Here is a 17,149-nt window from a genome sequence, read left to right on the forward strand (position 1 = left end):
ATCCCAAAAATGCTTTGTTTATTTTTAGGTCAAAACAAAAAACACTTGAAAACGCATTTTTAAAGCAAATTTCTGGAAAAAAGTTCAGTTTTTGCAAAAGTCTTTTTGAATTCGAAAAGTGTCATTTTCAAAGTTTTTCTATTTTTAGAATTTTTCAAAATCTGACGAAAATTAGTATTACGAAATACTTCAATTTCAAAATTTCCTCTCCTTTTTCTTCATTTTTCCCTCAGAAAAAGCATCAGATGACGTCCAGAATGACGTCATCCAGTCATCGGGTAGGCGGGTGGCCTAGGATCCGACAATCCTAGGCCACCGCGGCCACCAGTCTGCCGCTTGATTTTCCCCCCTTTTTAAAGCTATTTTTAGTGATTTTTAAGCATTTTTTGATTGGAAATTGATTTTTCTAGATTTTCTGATATTTTATAGATTCAGAGCTTCCAGAGTTTTCGAATTTTTCGGCTGAAAATCACTAAAAAATGGATTTTTTGGAAAATTTAATTTAAAAAAAAAAAGGAATTTTTAATATAAATATAGGAAAATTTCAGAGAAGAAACGATTTTTTGCTGAAAATTTAAAAAATTTCGATTTTCTGAATTTCTTTGACTTTTTTTTTCTTTTTTACTGTTTTTTTAGCATTTTTTCGACTGAAAATTGATTTTCCTAGATTTTTTGATATTTCAAAATTTCCAAAAGTTTCGAATTATTGATTTTTTTGGCTGAAAATCGCTGAAAATGAATTTTTTGGAAATTTTCAGATGAAAAAATACCTGAAAAATGCTGAAAATTTTAAGAAAAAAAAAGCAAATTTTTTCGCTGAAAATTCGAGATTTTTTTGGAAAAAAACAAATTTTTTTCTCTCTAATTGTGCTTTTTTTTGTCTTAAATTTTTTGAATAAAAATCTGTATTCTTCGCCATTTTTCCTTCTATTTTTTCAGAGAAATCGACTACTTGACGACTGGAAAAACTTTTTTAAAAAATCGATTTTTCTATGTGATTCTCATTCGAAAAATCACCCAAAAAAAAATGTCTGAAAATGTCAGTCTTTTGGATGGATCACCACTTCCATCCACTCCAAAAAATTCATCTGGAAATTTGAATTTGGCGCCAAATTCAAAATCTGAAAATTTGCTGGTGGACTTTTCGGGTCCAGCAGCTGGAGTTGAGAAGACAGTGATGGTGGAAATTAAGTGAGTTTTTAGAGAAATTTTTTGAAAAAAATCCGGCGGGAATTTGAAAAAAAATTGAAAATTTGAAAAATCGGAAATGAGAAGGTCAAGCTACAGTAATCCAAGAAAGTTTTGGAATATAGGCATGAGTTTACTCATTTGAAAGCTGCTAACAAGCTGAGTCGAATGATACAACTTTGGTGTTTCTAGGATTACTGTATCTCGAGATACGGTAGATTTGATTTTTGGGGGATCAAACTACAGTAATCCAAAAACATTTTCAAAACTAGTCATGAGTGTATACTCATTTGAAAGCTCTGAACAAGGCGATTTGATTGGTGTAGTTTGCATCTCTCTAGGATTACTGTAGCTCGAGATACGGTGGTTTTAGCGGAGCAGGCAAAAGTACAGTAATCCAAAAATGCTTAAAATGGGTCTAGAACCTTCTAAAACCCCCGAATTCTTGCTCGAAACAAATGCAAAAAAGTTTGCCACCGAGTGGAATCGAACCCTGGTGTTGAATTTCGAAAGTTTGCATGTCCAAAATCCCACTAGACCATCCGAGCAAATTTTTGAAAAATGTGAATTTTTGTGTTTTAAGGGGTTTAAAAGGGGTTTAGAAGCGTTTTGAGGAGTTTCTGAACTGTTTTTAGGCGTTAATTAGCTCTGAATTGCCCTTTTTCGACAAAATTTGAGCCAAAAAACATAAAATTCTGAAAAAAATTTTTTTTTTCAAAAATCAATTTTTTCAGAGGAATGACATGTCACTCATGTGTGAACAATATTCAAGATGTGATTGGTGGAAAGGCGGGAATTCGAAAAATCCAAGTAAACTTGAAAGAGGAAAATGGACAAATCGTCTATGACTCGACGATTTGGACGCCAGAAGCAGTGGCTGAGGCGATTGATGATATGGGTTTTGAGTGTAAAATTTTAAGAGGTACAGTATGAAAAAAATGGGCAAAATTTGGCTGAAAATTAGCTGAAAATTTGAATTTTTTGGAAAAAAAAATTCGAAAAAAAAATTTTTTTTCGAAAATTCAGAAATTTCAAAAATTTCAAAAATTCGAAATTTCAAACATTCAAAAATTCACAATTTCAAAATTTCGAAAATCCGAAAGTTCGAAAATTCCGAAATTTCAAAAATTCCAAAAATTATAATATTTCAAAAATTCGAAAATTCAAAAAATTCGAAAAATCGAAATTTCAAAAAATTTAATAATTTCGAAAATTCAGAAGTTCGAAATTTCAAAAATTATAAAATTCAAAATTTTTCAAAATATAAAATCCTAAAATTCTAAAATTCAGAATTTCAAAAATTCAGAAAAATTCAAAATTTCAAAAAATTCGAAAGTTTGAAAATTCAGAAATTTTGAAATTCAACTTTTCGAAAATTCCGAAAATTCAAAAAATCGAAAAAATTCAAAATTTCAAAAGTCCGAAAATTCGAAAATTAAAAAATTCCGAAAATTCAAAAAAAAAAATTTTTCGAAAAATATTTGTTTGTTTATTTTTCTCTCACCTATATAAACAGTCAATTTTTGGTCGTTTTCTCTATTTCTCTTTCTTTTTTTTGTTTATTTTTTGAATTTTTTTCAAAAAAGTGTACTAAAAACAAGACAAAAATGGATTATATACTAGTTTTTTTGGTTAATTTGATAAGGTTTTTCACTACTATCAGTGTTTTTATTGATTTTTAACTTAAAAAAAAAAGTTTTCAAAACAAAAAATGTTTTTTTGAAAATTTTCTTCCAAACAGTGATATACGCGTTCTTAGCCGAAAATCCGATAAAAAACGCCCCAAAACGATCAATTTTGAGCAAACGCGCTCTAATGCTAGTTTTACCTTGCAAATGCGCTCTACTGATAATCTAGGCCTTTAAAACTGATTTTTGGACAGTTTTTTTAGCCCTAGAGCGCATTTCTAGCACGAAAAAACCCCGAAAATGGGGGTTTTATGCAAATGCGCTCCACTGATAATCTACTCTAAAATGGCTGCAAACTCGCTCTATGCGAAAAATCTAATTTTTTTTTGTTAGTTTTTTATGCTGTTTATGAATTCCGTCTGACCAAAAAATTTTTTTTCTCGTCTCGAAAAAAAAAAATTTATTTGGGGGTTTTGATATCACTGATAAGGAATAGTAATAATGGATGGAGAGAAGACAAAAAACTTCCAAATTTTTTGATGATAAGACATTTTTCTTCGAAGAAACGCACAAAGTATGCATTTTTGTACGAAAAATGCACGTTTTTTGAGGTTTTTTTGAGGTTTTTGAGAGTTTTTAGCATTGGAGCGCGTTTGCTGAAAATTCTGAAAAATTGATTTTTGAAGGGTTTTTTAGGCTTTGCCCACCTTTTCCAGGATTTTCTGGTTTTTTTTTTGAAAAAAAAATTGAATTTTAAGTCTTTTTAGACCATTTTTAAGCGTTTTATCATTGGAGCGCACTTTCTCAAAAAAATTTTTTTTTCGATTTTTGCTTATTTTCCTCCAGAAAAGGTTATTTTAGGCTCCGCCCACTTTTATCAGAATTTTTGGTCGAAAAAATACGATTTTTAGACCATTTTCAGACGTTTTATCAGTGGACCGCACTTTCTCAAAAAAAATTTTTTTTTCGATTTTTTTGCGAATTTCTCGTATTTTCTTGAGAAAAAAGACTATTATAGGCTCCGCCCACTTTTTCCAAAAAATTTCTTCTCGAAAGTTGAATTTCGAGCCATTTTTAGACAAATTATCATTAGAGCGCTTTTTCTCAAAACATTTTTTTGCTATTTTCTAATTGAAAGTGGGCGGAGCTTGTTAGAGATTTTTTTCAAAAAAAATTCTTCAAAAATTTGATTTTCAAGCCATTTCAGACCATTTTTAGACTAATTCTCATTGGAGCGCGCTTGCTCGAAAAACAATTTTTCCTCGTTTTTTGTAAATTTCACATTTTCAGACGCACCAGACGCTACAAAAATGCCGGAAAACCGGAAATTCCGTCGAGCGGTCGTCTCCATCGACGGAATGACGTGTCATGCATGTGTCAACAATATTCAGGATACTGTAGGTCCGAAGGCGGGAATTCAAAAAATCGTTGTTAGTTTGGAACAGATGCAGGGTGAGTTTGAGAAAAAAAATCGCGGAAAAACGATGTTTTTTGAACGTTTTTAAGCGTTTTAAAGAAAAATTAGCAGTGGAGCACACTTGCTAAAATGCTCAGTTTTTGAGTTTGAAATGCGGTTTAGCGTTAAATTTCATGAGATTAAGGTTAGAAAGTATTTCAGGCCTCTAAATTTGAGCTTTAGCTATGTTTTAGAGAGATTAGCATCGGAGCGCACTTGCACCAAAAATTTCAAAAATCTTTTTTTTTCGATTTTTCAAACTGAAAATAGGTTTTAGAGCTCATTTTCAAGCGTTTCCCGTCAAGAAGTTTATTGCAAGTGTGCTCCAATGCGATTTTTAAAGCAAATTATCAATAGAGCGCACTTTCTTCAGGAACCATCGATTACGACCCGGAAACGTGGATAGGAGATACAGTAGCCGAGGCAATTGACGACATGGGTTTTGAGTGCAAATTGATCACGGATTCAGGTAGTTTTTGGGAAATCATCAATGAAGCGCATTTGCATTTTTTTGAATTTTTGATTTTCAGAAATCCCAGAAATTGGCGCCAAAAATGAAATTCCCAGAGTCAAATCGCCGAAAAAACCTCCAAAACCTGAATTAGATGGTGGAAGAGTGGAGCTACAACTCAACGGAGTCAAATATTCAAAAGCGGTGGGTCAGCAAGTGCGCTCCAATAATAAATTGGCTTAAAAGCTGGTTTTTCGATGTTTTTGGTGTGAAAATGGGTGTTTAAAAGCCAAAAAAACGATTTTAAGACTGAAAAATTGGTATGTTCGGCTGAAAATTTCAATTTTACCCGCCAAAAAAAATTTGAAAAATTCAAAAAAAAAAGTTTCTTGCAGAACACCTCGGAGCACCTGGAAAAGTGCACATTTGGTGTCGAGGGCATGACTTGTGCCTCCTGTGTACAGTATATCGAAAGGAATGTGGCAAAAGTGGAAGGTACGGAAATTTCAGATTTTCAGCCAAAACAAATTTTCAGCCAAAAAAAAATTTTCAGCCAAAAAAATTTTTTTTGCCTGAAATTTTTTTTCGATTTTCTTGATTTTTGGAGAATTTTGAATACTAGATAAAATTTTTTTTTTCAGTCAAAAAAAAAATTTCAGACAAAAACATTTTTTTCTCTGAAATTTTCAAAAATCGATATTTTCCCTCAGGTGTCCACTCAATTGTTGTTGCCTTGATTGCCGCAAAAGCCGAAGTGATCTACGATAATCGATTGACGTCGGCGGATGCCATTGGAGAGCATATGACAGAAGAGTTGGGATATAAAGCGACACTGCTCGACTCGATGGGCTCCAATTCGAATTATAATAAAATTCAGTTGATTGTAAGTGCGCTCTAATAAGAATCACGATTTTTCAGGCTTCAAAATGAGTCATTTTGGGCTATTTTAGGCCGAAAATAACCATTTTTAGATCATTTTGTCATTAGAGCGCAATTGCTGAAAATTTCAATTTTTTGGAATTTTTTGCATTCTTGAAGATTGAAATTGCCCTCTAATAGCGAATACGGTTTTGTCGCCTAGAAATGACCGATTTTCAGCCAAAATATGTCGTTTTAGCCTATTTTATCATTAGAGCGCATTTGCAAAAAGTTCAAGTTTTATGGATTTTTTGCTTTTTTGAAGGTTGAAATTGCGCTCTAATAGCGAATTAATCCATTGGGACGTATTTTAGACATGAAAGACATTTTTTAAAAAATCGAAATTGATGCAAGTGCGCTCCAATGCTAATTTTCACCGAAACGCAAATTTAGAGGGGCTTCAAATGCGCTCGAATGCAAATTTATCATCAAAAAACTATTTTGTGACGTTAGAGCACATTTTCAGCATGAAAATTTTGAAATTTCAGACTTTCGAAGCAAGTGCGCTCCAATGCTAATTTTCGTTTTAAAAAAATTGAATTTAGGTGTTTCAAATGCGCTCTAACGAAAATTCCATAGTCAATAGCTTTTCTTCGAACATTCAAATCGGTAATAAAGGTTCACAAATGCGCTCCTTCTAATTTCCTTGCTAATTTTCGCCAAAACGCGAAAATCAAGGCTTCAAATGCGCTCTAGCGCTAATTTTTTGAAAGAATTTGAATTTGAGGTCTGTAGGTGCGCTCTAATGCTAATTTTCTCACTGAAATAGGTCTGAAAATGGGCTCTGAGGATTATTCTACAGTAAAACTGCTGAAACACGCAACCTCGCTCTATTGCTAATCCATTTTCAGATCGGCAACCTGTCCACAGAATCCGACGCGACACGAATCGAATCTCATGTCCTCTCCAAAACCGGAATCGATTCTTGTAATGTATCGATTGCCACCTCGATGGCTCTAGTCGAGTTCTCACCCCAAATCATTGGACCAAGAGATATTATCAATGTAATCGAATCGCTAGGATTCACAGCGGATTTAGCCACACGAGACAATCAAATGAAACGGTTGGACCATTCGGAAGATGTTGAAAAGTTTGAATTTCCCAAAAAATCGATAAATCAATCAATCAATTTGCAGATGGCGAAACACATTCTTGATCTCATTGGTTTGCGGGGTACCTGTCATGATTATTATGATCATTTTCCATTGGATCCTACACACTCCCATGCATCCCGAGAAACAGACACCCATCTTTACCCCAGCTCTCTCGTTGGATAACTTTTTATTGCTCATTCTATGTACGCCCGTGCAGGTACGGTAGATTTTGCAATCCAACTATAAAAAAAATGTGTGACTAGACTACAGTAATCCGAACAGCTCGAAAGTTTCAAAAAAAACGCTCAAAAACGACACATTTTAGCCCATTTTATCATTAGAGCGCACTTGCGTTAAATTTCAATTTTTTGGGATTTTCTGCATTTTTAATGGTGGAATTGCGCTCTTCTGGGAAATTAGCCTTTTCCCGCTTGAAAACGACCTAGAAACGACCCATTTTAAGCTAGAAATGACGATTTTAGCATTAGAGCGCATTTGCTTCAAATTTCTTTTATTTCGGATTTTCTGCATTTTTGAAGTTTCAAATGCGCTCTAATAATGATTCTGCGGTTTTTCAGCTTAAAATTTACCCATTTTGAGCCAAAAATGACCATTTTAGCTCATATTATCATTAGAGCGCATTTGCTAAAACTTCTGATTTTTTGAAATTTCTTCGCATTTTCAGGAGTCAAATTGCGCTTTAATTGCAATTTTCCGCTTAAAACCGACGCTTAAAATGACTTTTTGAGCCAAAATGACCTTTTTTGTTCGTTTTATCATTAGAGCGCATTTGCTTCAAATGTCTTTTATTTCGAATTTTCTGCAATTTCTAAGGTTTTAAATGCGCTTCAATAGTGATTTTGCGGGTTTTCCGCTCAAATTCGACGCTTAAAATCAACTTGTGAGCTAAAAATGCGAGAATTATCATTAGAGCTCACTTGCAAAAAAAGTTACAAATTTCGAGTTTTTTTTCCTGATTTTTCGCTTTTTAATATTGAAAATGCGCTTTTAAACTTATTCTATGATCTAATTGCAAAAAATTGAATTTCCAATTATTCAAACGCGCTCCAATGATAATTTTCACGAAAACTCATAATTTGGGGCTTCAAATACGCTCTAGCGCTAATTTTAATAATAAGTTTGCTATAAACGACTGATTTTAGCCCTAGGACCCGTTTTCAGCGCCAAAAAATGAAGAAAATGGAATTTTTTAGAGCAAACGCGCTCCAATGATAATTTTCACAAAAACCCATTTTTAGAGCGCATTTTCAGCGCAAAAAACTGCAAAAAAGATGCAAACGCGCTCTAATGATAATTCTCTCCAAAAAAGGCCTATTTCATCTATTTCACCCCCCACATTTCCCGCTTTTTTCAGATTTTCGGTGGTCGCTACTTCTACTCGGCCTCCTGGAAAGCGATAAAACACGGAAATGCGAATATGGATGTGCTCATTGTCTTGGCCACGACCATCGCCTACACCTATTCGATTGTTGTCCTTTTTCTGGCGATTGTATTCAAATGGCCGAGTTCGCCGATGACTTTTTTCGATGTACCGCCCATGTTGATTGTTTTCATCGCGTTGGGAAGAATGTTGGAGCATAAGGCAAAGGTAAGAGGTAGTTGTAGCCGTGTAGCTAGAAAAAAACTCGAAAAACTTTTTCGCTAGAAATAGGTCATGATTATACTCATTTGAAAGCTGGGAACGCGCCAAATTTAAAAATCGCAGTTTTGTTGAAACCAGATAAAAACTAGCCGAGTTATGAGCGAAATAGCATTTCTGAGATATGAGCGCGCAGCTCGAAAATTGTTTTTAACAAAACTAGGTCATGATTATACTCATTCGAAAGCTCAAAACGCGCCAAGTTCAAATATCAAAGTTTCATTGAAATTTGATTAAAATTGACAGAGTTATGAGCTAAACAACATTTTCGAGATATGAGTTCATAGCTCGGACAATAATTTTTATGAAGATATGCCAAGATTATACTCATTTGAAAGCTGGAAACACGCCAGATTCAAATATCGAAGTTTCACGAAAATCGGGCTAGAACTGACCGAGTTATGGGCAAAACAATATTTTTGCCAGCGATCGCGTAGATCGAAAACCGTTTTTGAGAATAATATGTCATGATCATGCTCATTTAAAAGCTTGAAAGTTGCTGAATTCAAAAATCAAGCTTTCACAAAAGCCCGACTAAAACTAGCTGATTTAAGATCCAAACAGTTTTCTTACCTGCGATCGCATAGCTCGAAAATTTTTTTCAAATAAAGTATGACATGTTTATACTCATTTTGAAGCTTAGAACGTGTCAAGCTCAAAAATCTAGGATTTACAGAAATCAGATAGAAACCTAACGAGATATGGTCAGAACAAGATTTTTCCCTTGCGATCGCAGAGCTCAAAAAAAACATTCTCATAGAAATAGGTCATGATTATATTCATTTGGAAGCTTGAAACAGGGGAAACTCAAAAATCAAAGTTTCACTGAAATCGGGCTAAAACTGACTGAGTTATGAGCGAAAGATCATTTTTGAGCTATGAGCGCGTAGCTCAAAAATTGTTTTAAACAAAACTAGGTCATGATCAAACTCATTTGAAAGCGCAGGACACGACAAATTTGAAAATCTAGGTTAACCAGAAATCTGGCGAGCAGTAACTGAGTTATGAGCGAAAGATCATTTTCGAGATATGACTTCGTAGCTCAAAAAATGGTTATTTCAAAACTAGGTCATGTTTATACTCATTTAAAAGCGCAAAACGCGCCAAGTTTGGAAATCTAGGTTCCACAAGAATTAGATAAAAACTAGCAAAGTTATGAGCGAAATACGATCCAGCTACGCGTTAGGATCTGGCTCTAAAGCTACGAAATCAATTTTTTTCAGGGAAAAACCTCCGAAGCGCTATCAAAGCTAATGTCGCTCCAAGCTAAGGAAGCCACCCTGGTCACGATGGATTCAGAAGGACGATTGACTTCGGAAAAAGGTATTAATATCGAATTGGTGCAGAGGGATGATCTGATCAAGGTAGGATTTGTTGTTTGTAGCTTAAAAATGAATAAAAAACCACTTTCCAGGTAGTTCCTGGCGCCAAAGTACCTGTTGACGGAGTGGTGATCGATGGAAAAAGTTCGGCTGATGAGAGCTTCATCACTGGAGAATCAATGCCGGTGGTTAAGAAACCAGGTAAGCAGTGTTTTCTAGATATGAGTGCGTAGCTCGAAAATATCTCGAAAAATTATTTTGAGCGAAATAGGTCAAGATTATACTTATTCGAAAGCCTAAAACGAGACAATTCTGAAAATCTAGGCGTGACAAAAATTGGGCCAAAACGAACCGAGTTATGAGCGAAACAATATTTGTGAGATTTGAGCGCGTAGCTCGAAAATTCATTTTTTGGAGAAGTAGGTCATGATTAGACCTGTTTTAAAGCTCAGAACGAGCTGAATTTGAAAATCACGGTTTCATAAAAATTGAGCTAAAACGAACCGAGTTATGAGCTAAATAACATATTTTATCTGCGATCGCGTAGCTCAAAAAATTGTTTTATAAAACTCGGTCATGATTATACTCATTTGAAAGCTTAGAAAGTGCTAAATTTCAAAATCGAGGTTTCACAAAAATTGGTTGAAAACTAGCTGAGTTATAAGCGAAACAGTATTTTTGAGATATGAGCGCGTAGATCAAAAAACGTTTTTTGAAGAAGTAAGTCACAATTATACTCATTTGAAAGTTCGGAACGCGCCAAATTTGAAAATCAAAGTTTCACGATAATCAGGGGAACAATAACTGAGTTATGAGCGAAAGAGCATTTGAGAGATATGAGCGCGTAGCTCGAAAAGTTTTATCGAGACAAGGGGGTCATGATTATACTCATTCGAAAGCTTGAAACACACCGAACTCAGAAATCGAAGTCCCACAAAAATTGGGCTGAAGCTAACCGAGCTAGCATAAAAAGAAAAACTTTCGAGATATGAGAGCGTAGCTCGAAAATCATTTTACGAGGAGCTAGGTCATGATTATACTCATTTAAAAGCTTGGAACACGCTGAATTCAAAAATCAAAGTCACACACGAATTGGGCTAAAACTAACCGAGTTAGGAGCTTAAGAACTTTTGCGAGCGCGTAGCTCAAAAAAGTTTCTCATAGAATTAGGTCATGATTATGCTCATTTTAAAGCGCAAAAAGTGACAAATTCAGAAATCTAGTTTTCATGAAAATTGAATCAAGAATAACTGAGTTACAGGTAGTACTGTAATTGGAGGATCCGTAAACCAAAAAGGCGTCCTGATTGTGAAGGCAACACATGTTGGAAATGATTCGACGCTATCCCAAATCGTCCGACTAGTGGAAGAAGCGCAAACGAATCGAGCGCCGATTCAACAGTTGGCTGATAGGATAGCTGGATATTTTGTCCCGTGTGTCATTGGATTATCATTGCTCACACTTGGCGTCTGGATTGCGATTGAGTATAATTTGGAGAGAAATCAACATTTGGTAAGTATAGAGCTATAAAATGAGCTTAGTTGGGATACTGTAGCTTGTTTATGAGCAAAGTTGCAGCTCAAAAACAGCGCGAGCTACGCGGACATAGCTTAGCTCCTGCGGTTTAGGCTTGTAACTTTGCTCATAGGCTATGTACAGTATCCTAAGTAGTTTCATTTTGTAGAACTTGATTTCTTCTATCTTGGCTATATCAGTTAGTCAAAAATTATTGATCCTGAAAAATGTTATGGTCCAGGACAGTTTTTGGCCGGTTTTAGGTCCAATTTTGGTCCGTTTTCAATTTTTGAAGATCCCAAAAACTCCCTAATTTCCTTTTTTCCAGCCACCCGGTTTGCGATTCGAGGAAGCTCTGAAAATCGCGTTTGAAGCGGCCATCACAGTTCTAGCGATCGCTTGTCCTTGCAGTTTGGGATTGGCCACGCCCACTGCGGTTATGGTGGGGACAGGAGTTGGAGCGGCGAATGGGATTCTTATCAAGGGTGGAGAACCATTGGAGAGTGTTCATAAGGTTTGTACGGATCTGGAAACGTGGACATCGGAACATCTGGGCACACAGACGGACACTAAGCGGGCCTTGAACGGGCTCATGGCGGCTCTAAAACAGATGGGATCATAACTTCCTTCAGATGCTATGTTCTTGAACTAGCTAAATTAAACATGATAGAAAAACTCAAAAGCTACAAAATTATCTTGTTTGGAGTACTGTATCTTGTCTATGAGCAAAGTTACAAGCTAAAAACCGACTGAGATACACAGTCATAGTCAAGCTCAGATGGTTTTTGGTTTGTAACTTTGGCCACAGACAAGCTACAGTATCCCAAACTCTTAAGTTTTGCTATCGTACCCATAGTAGTAGCTCTGAAAATATTGATCCTGAAGGAAGCTACGTAGCTCAAAGCTCAAAAAGTCATTTCGATGAAAATAGGTCATGATTATAGTCATTTTAAAGCTGAAAACGCGCCAAATTTAAAAATCTAGGTTTCATAAAAATTGAATGAAAACTGACTGATATACAGTTAAAATCCTTATCACTTTCTCTTTTTTTTGCAGGTCACCACTATCGTATTCGACAAGACGGGCACCATCACCGAGGGACGTCCACGTGTAATACAAATTGCCTCATTTGTGAATCCTCAGTCGCTATCACTGAAACTGATAACATTCTTATCAGGAGCCACTGAAGCGTTATCCGAGCACCCGATTGGAAATGCGATTGCGGCGTTTGCCAAACAGGTACTGTAGATAGGTTACTGTAGGTTTCGATTTTTTTCCGATTTGGATTACTGTTGTTTTGGAACCTTAGGTTTTTGGATTACTGTAGTTTACTATTAGCAATTTTCCAAATTTCGAAAAATTAATTTTTTGAAAAGTTGGATTTCTGAAAATTCATTCGATTTTTTCAAGTTTTGGATTACTGTAGATTACTGTAGATTTCTGAATTTTCCAGCTCCTCAACGAGCCCACCTGGCCGAACACTTCTCGATTCCACGTCTCGGCCGGCCATGGAGTAACATGTCGAATCGATTCGATTCGTCAATCATTCGCATCGCTAGCTTTATCTGGAACGACGTCTTCTGAATTCCCACGTCTTCTGGATGGACAGACGATGACGATTCCAGGAACAGAAGTCACATTACTGCAGGTTTCTAGCAAGGATGGTAAGGCACTTTTATCTTTGAACCAGTTTATCTGGGTTACTGTAAGAGATAACGAAATGTTTTTAACTGATAAAATGTTACTGATAATATGTTGAACATTTTATCAGTTGGCCACTTTTGAGTATCTCCTACAGTAACCGAGATAATTGACCCTAATTACAGTAACCCAACCGAATCCCGACACCGCCGCCATCGTAATTGGAACGGAACGAATGATGGAGAGACATGGGATTCCAGTCACGGATACTGTCAAAATGACACTTTCCGATGAGCAACGAAAAGGACACATCTCGGTGATTTGTGCAATTAATGGTAATTATCCCTAATTACCCCCAATTAACTCAACTTATTACAGCGGAAGTAGTCGCTGTGATTTCAATTGCGGACCAAGTGAAAAAAGAGGCTTCTCTGGCAATTTATACGCTACGTGAGATGGGTTTGGGAGTGGTTCTGCTAACTGGAGATAACTCGAAAACCGCAGAATCCACTGCCAAACAAGTGGGAATTGATGAGGTTTATGCGGAGGTAAGGAGCAATATTTCTGAACCAAATACAGTGGATATGATAGAAGAACTCAAGAGCTACAAAATGAGCCTATTTGGGATGATGGAGCTTGTCTATGAGCAATGTTACAGGCTGAAAGCTACGCGCTCATATCTCAAAACTATTGTTTCAATCGGAACTCTGTCAATTTTGATCCAATTTGCTTGAAATATGGATGGATGAATTCGGTGTGTTTTGAGCTTTCAAATGAGTATAATCATGACCTATTTTGTCATGAAAAAGTTTTTGAGCTCTGGGATCGCTTGTAAAAAATGTTTTTTCGCCTATAACTCGGTGAATTTTGGACCAATTCTCATGAAACTTTGATTTTCAAACTTTCCCGTTACGAGCTTTCAAATGAGTATAATCATCAACTATTCTTAGCGAAAATGTTTTTGAGCTACGGGACCACGCTCAAAAAATAATTTTTCGAAAATAGGTCATGATAGTACTTATTTGAAAGCTCGAAACGCGACAATTTCAGAAATATAGATTTCATACAAATCGAGCTAAAACTCGCCGAGTTATGAGCTAAACAAAATTTTTACTAGCGATCGCGTAGGTCAAAAATGTTTTGAGACAAAACGAGGTCATGATTACACTCATTTGAAAGCTTGAAACGCGCCAAATTCAAAACTCAACTCGCCGAGTCATGAGCTAAACAAAATTTTTACCAGCGATCGCTTAGCTTGTAAAATTTTTTCAACCGAGATAGGTCATTATTATACTCATTTGAAAACTTAAAATGTGCTAGATTTGAAAAGCTGAATTTCATACTAATTGAGCTAAAACTCGCCGAGTTATGAGCTAAACTTCATTTTTGAGATATGAGCGCGTAGCTCGAAAATATTTTCCGAGCGAAAGTGGGTCATGATTATACTCATTTGAAAGCTTGAAACACGCCAAATTCGAAAATCCAGGTTTCACAGTGATCAGATGAAAACTAGCTGAGTTACGGTCGAAATTCCGTTTGACCTAAGCATTTTCAAGCTCAAAAACTAGCGAAAATGTATTTTATTGACGTTTCCAGGTTCTTCCAAATCAAAAACAGCAAAAAATCAAGCAGCTAAAAGGGTACGGTAGTAAAGTGGCAATGGTTGGAGACGGAGTAAATGATTCGCCAGCTTTAGCTGAAGCAGATGTTGGGATTGCGATTGCGGCTGGAAGTGACGTGGCAATCGAATCGGCTGGCATCGTTCTGGTCCGCAATGACTTGGTTGATGTCGTTGGAGCGATTAAGCTATCGAAAATGACCACGAGACGGATTCGACTCAACTTCCTGTTCGCTATTATCTATAACGCTATCGGGATTCCCATTGCTGCAGGTACTGTAGTTCGGTGGAGCGCAATTGTGAAAAAAAATTCCAAAAATCGTTTTTTTTTCAGAAAAATTCGAAAAAATGAATTTTTTGAAAATTTCGAAAAGTTTTGCTCAATAGAGCGCATTTTCCCAAATTTATGGGGAATTCCGAAAAATCGATTTTTGATTTTAAAAACCCGAATTTCCAACACTACAGTAATTTACTTTAACAAATTTTTGAACTTTAGATAATCCAAATCTACAGTAATCCAAAGTGGAAAAATTTTGATTTATGAAATCCCAATTTTCAAATTTATAGTAATCTACAGTAGTCCAAAGAGGACAATTATTGATTTTCCCGAAATGCGAAATTTAAAAAGTACAGTAATCCGAAATGTGAAAATTTTCGACTTCTCGAAATTTCAAAATCCAAATCTACAGTAACCCAAAATGTGAAAATCATAGATTTTTCAAAATTTTAAAAATCCCTAATTTCAAAATTTCAGTAATTCAAAATTTTTTTAAAAATTGGTTTTTCGAAACTTGAAAAATACGAATCTACAGTATCCTACAGTATTGCAAAGTGGAAACTTTTAAAATTTTCAAAAATCGGAAAATCCAAAATTAAAAAAAATCAAAATTTCAAACCTACAGTAATCTTAAAATAATGCATTTCCGAAAATTTAAAAATTGGAAACTACAATAATCTACAGTAATCCCAGTGGAAGTGATCGACTTTTGAAAATTCAAAACTTTCGAAACTACAGTAATCCAAAGTGGAGAAAATTGATCTTATTAAATTTCCAATCTACAGTAATCTAAAAACATTGATTTTTGGAAATTTCAAAAATCCAAAACTACAGTAGTCCAAAATGGAAAAAGTCGATTTTTGGAAATTTTGAAAATCCCGAATTTTCAAATCGACAGCAATCTACAGTAATCCAAAAAATATTGGATTGTTAAAATTTTAAAACTAAAATAACCTACAGTAACCTACAGTGGCAAATGATGGATTTGTTAAAATTCGGAAATTGTCAAACTTGAAAAAAAAATGTTTCAGGTGTATTCCGCCCGTTCGGTTTCATGCTCCAACCGTGGATGGCCGCAGCCGCAATGGCTCTGTCTAGTGTGTCTGTCGTCTCCTCGTCTCTCCTACTTAAAAATTTCCGAAAACCAACGCTAGCCAATTTGTACACCCCATCATTCAAACGACACCAGAAATTCCTGGAATCTGGAAGTTTCCAAGTTCAAGTGCACCGTGGATTAGACGATTCTGGAGTCTTCCGAGGCAACGCGTCGTCCAAATTGTCCGTGTGGAGTTCAAAAGTGGGCTCGTTGCTTGGATCGACGACCAGTATTGTGAGCAGTTCCAGCAAGAAGCATCAACGATTGCTCTCGGATCCGGGGTCCGATTTTGAGGATTTGATTGTTTAGGATTTTTAGGATTTTTTTTTAGGATTTTTGTACATTTTCCTACACCCCTCTTCTTTTTTTGAATCTCTTGAAATCGATTTTCAGGAAATCTTGAAAAATAGGAAAATTCGAATTTAAGATTTTCAAAAATCTCTGAAAACTTAATTTTTCGAATTTTTTTTCCAAAATTCGAAACTTCGAGTTCTTGGAATTTTTTTTTAATATTGAAATTCAAAGTTATTTCTGAATTTCTCGGAGATTTTTCTAAAAATTTGGAATTTTGATTTTTTTCAGATTTTCGACGTTTTTTTCTGAAAATTCTATAAAATTTGAATTTTAGATTTTTCTTTTTTTTCTGTATTTTTTTTTCAACTTTTAATTTTTCTGAAATTTCTCTAGCATTTTACTTTTTGTTTCAAATTTTTCTGTAATTTTGGATTTCGAATTTTTGACTTTTCTCCATCTTTCGAGTTTTCAAATTTTTTCGAATTTTCTGAAAATTTGAATTTTTGGAAGTTTCAATTTTTGCGTTTTCGAATTTTTCGGAAATTTTAAGTTTTTTGATTTTTTATGTTCGAATTTTGGGGATTTTTCAGAAATTTCTCAAAAACTGAAAATTCCGATTTTTGGAATTTTTTCTGAAAATTCCATAAAATTCAAATGTTTCGATTTTTGAGTTTCCCAATTTTCCTGTCTTTTTCTCAGGTTTCCTTTCCCTTTGTCTCGAATTCTCCATTTTTTTGGCAAGTTCCCTCTACTGAACTTTTCCCACTCCCAATTAATTTTGGAGAATTTTCTGAAATTTTTTCGAATTTTCAATTTTGGATTTTCCGAAATTTTTCGAATTTCCAGTTTTTTGAATTTTGAAATATCCGAATTTTTCTGAAATTTTAAGTTTCTGGATTTTTATGTTCAAGTTTTTGGAGATTTTTCTGAAATTTCGTTTTTTTAAATTTGTTTTTTCTGAAAATTCTATGAAATTCGGATTTTCTGAAAA

At 35.0% G+C, this 17,149-nt stretch overlaps 1 protein-coding gene across 1 annotated transcript; it reads left to right on the forward strand.

Annotated features, from left to right (window-relative positions):
* Nucleotides 1-1,027: 1,027 nt before the first annotated feature.
* On the forward strand, nt 1,028-16,173 carry Cbr-cua-1 (the record flags this gene model as incomplete). Its single annotated transcript, XM_045244580.1, has 20 exons — nt 1,028-1,191; nt 1,923-2,110; nt 4,107-4,268; nt 4,646-4,741; nt 4,803-4,927; nt 5,119-5,218; nt 5,434-5,606; nt 6,493-6,731; nt 6,778-6,952; nt 8,111-8,344; nt 9,619-9,759; nt 9,810-9,918; nt 10,979-11,229; nt 11,561-11,746; nt 12,289-12,471; nt 12,686-12,896; nt 13,059-13,208; nt 13,252-13,511; nt 14,470-14,764; nt 15,800-16,173. The coding sequence occupies 20 exons, from the start codon at nt 1,028-1,030 to the stop codon at nt 16,171-16,173; spliced, it is 3,816 nt and encodes a 1,271-aa protein (XP_045097231.1).
* Nucleotides 16,174-17,149: the final 976 nt, after the last annotated feature.

This window comes from Caenorhabditis briggsae, assembly GCF_000004555.2.
Source record: "Caenorhabditis briggsae complete genome, chrIII, whole genome shotgun sequence".
NCBI classification, from domain to species: Eukaryota; Metazoa; Nematoda; class Chromadorea; order Rhabditida; family Rhabditidae; genus Caenorhabditis; species Caenorhabditis briggsae.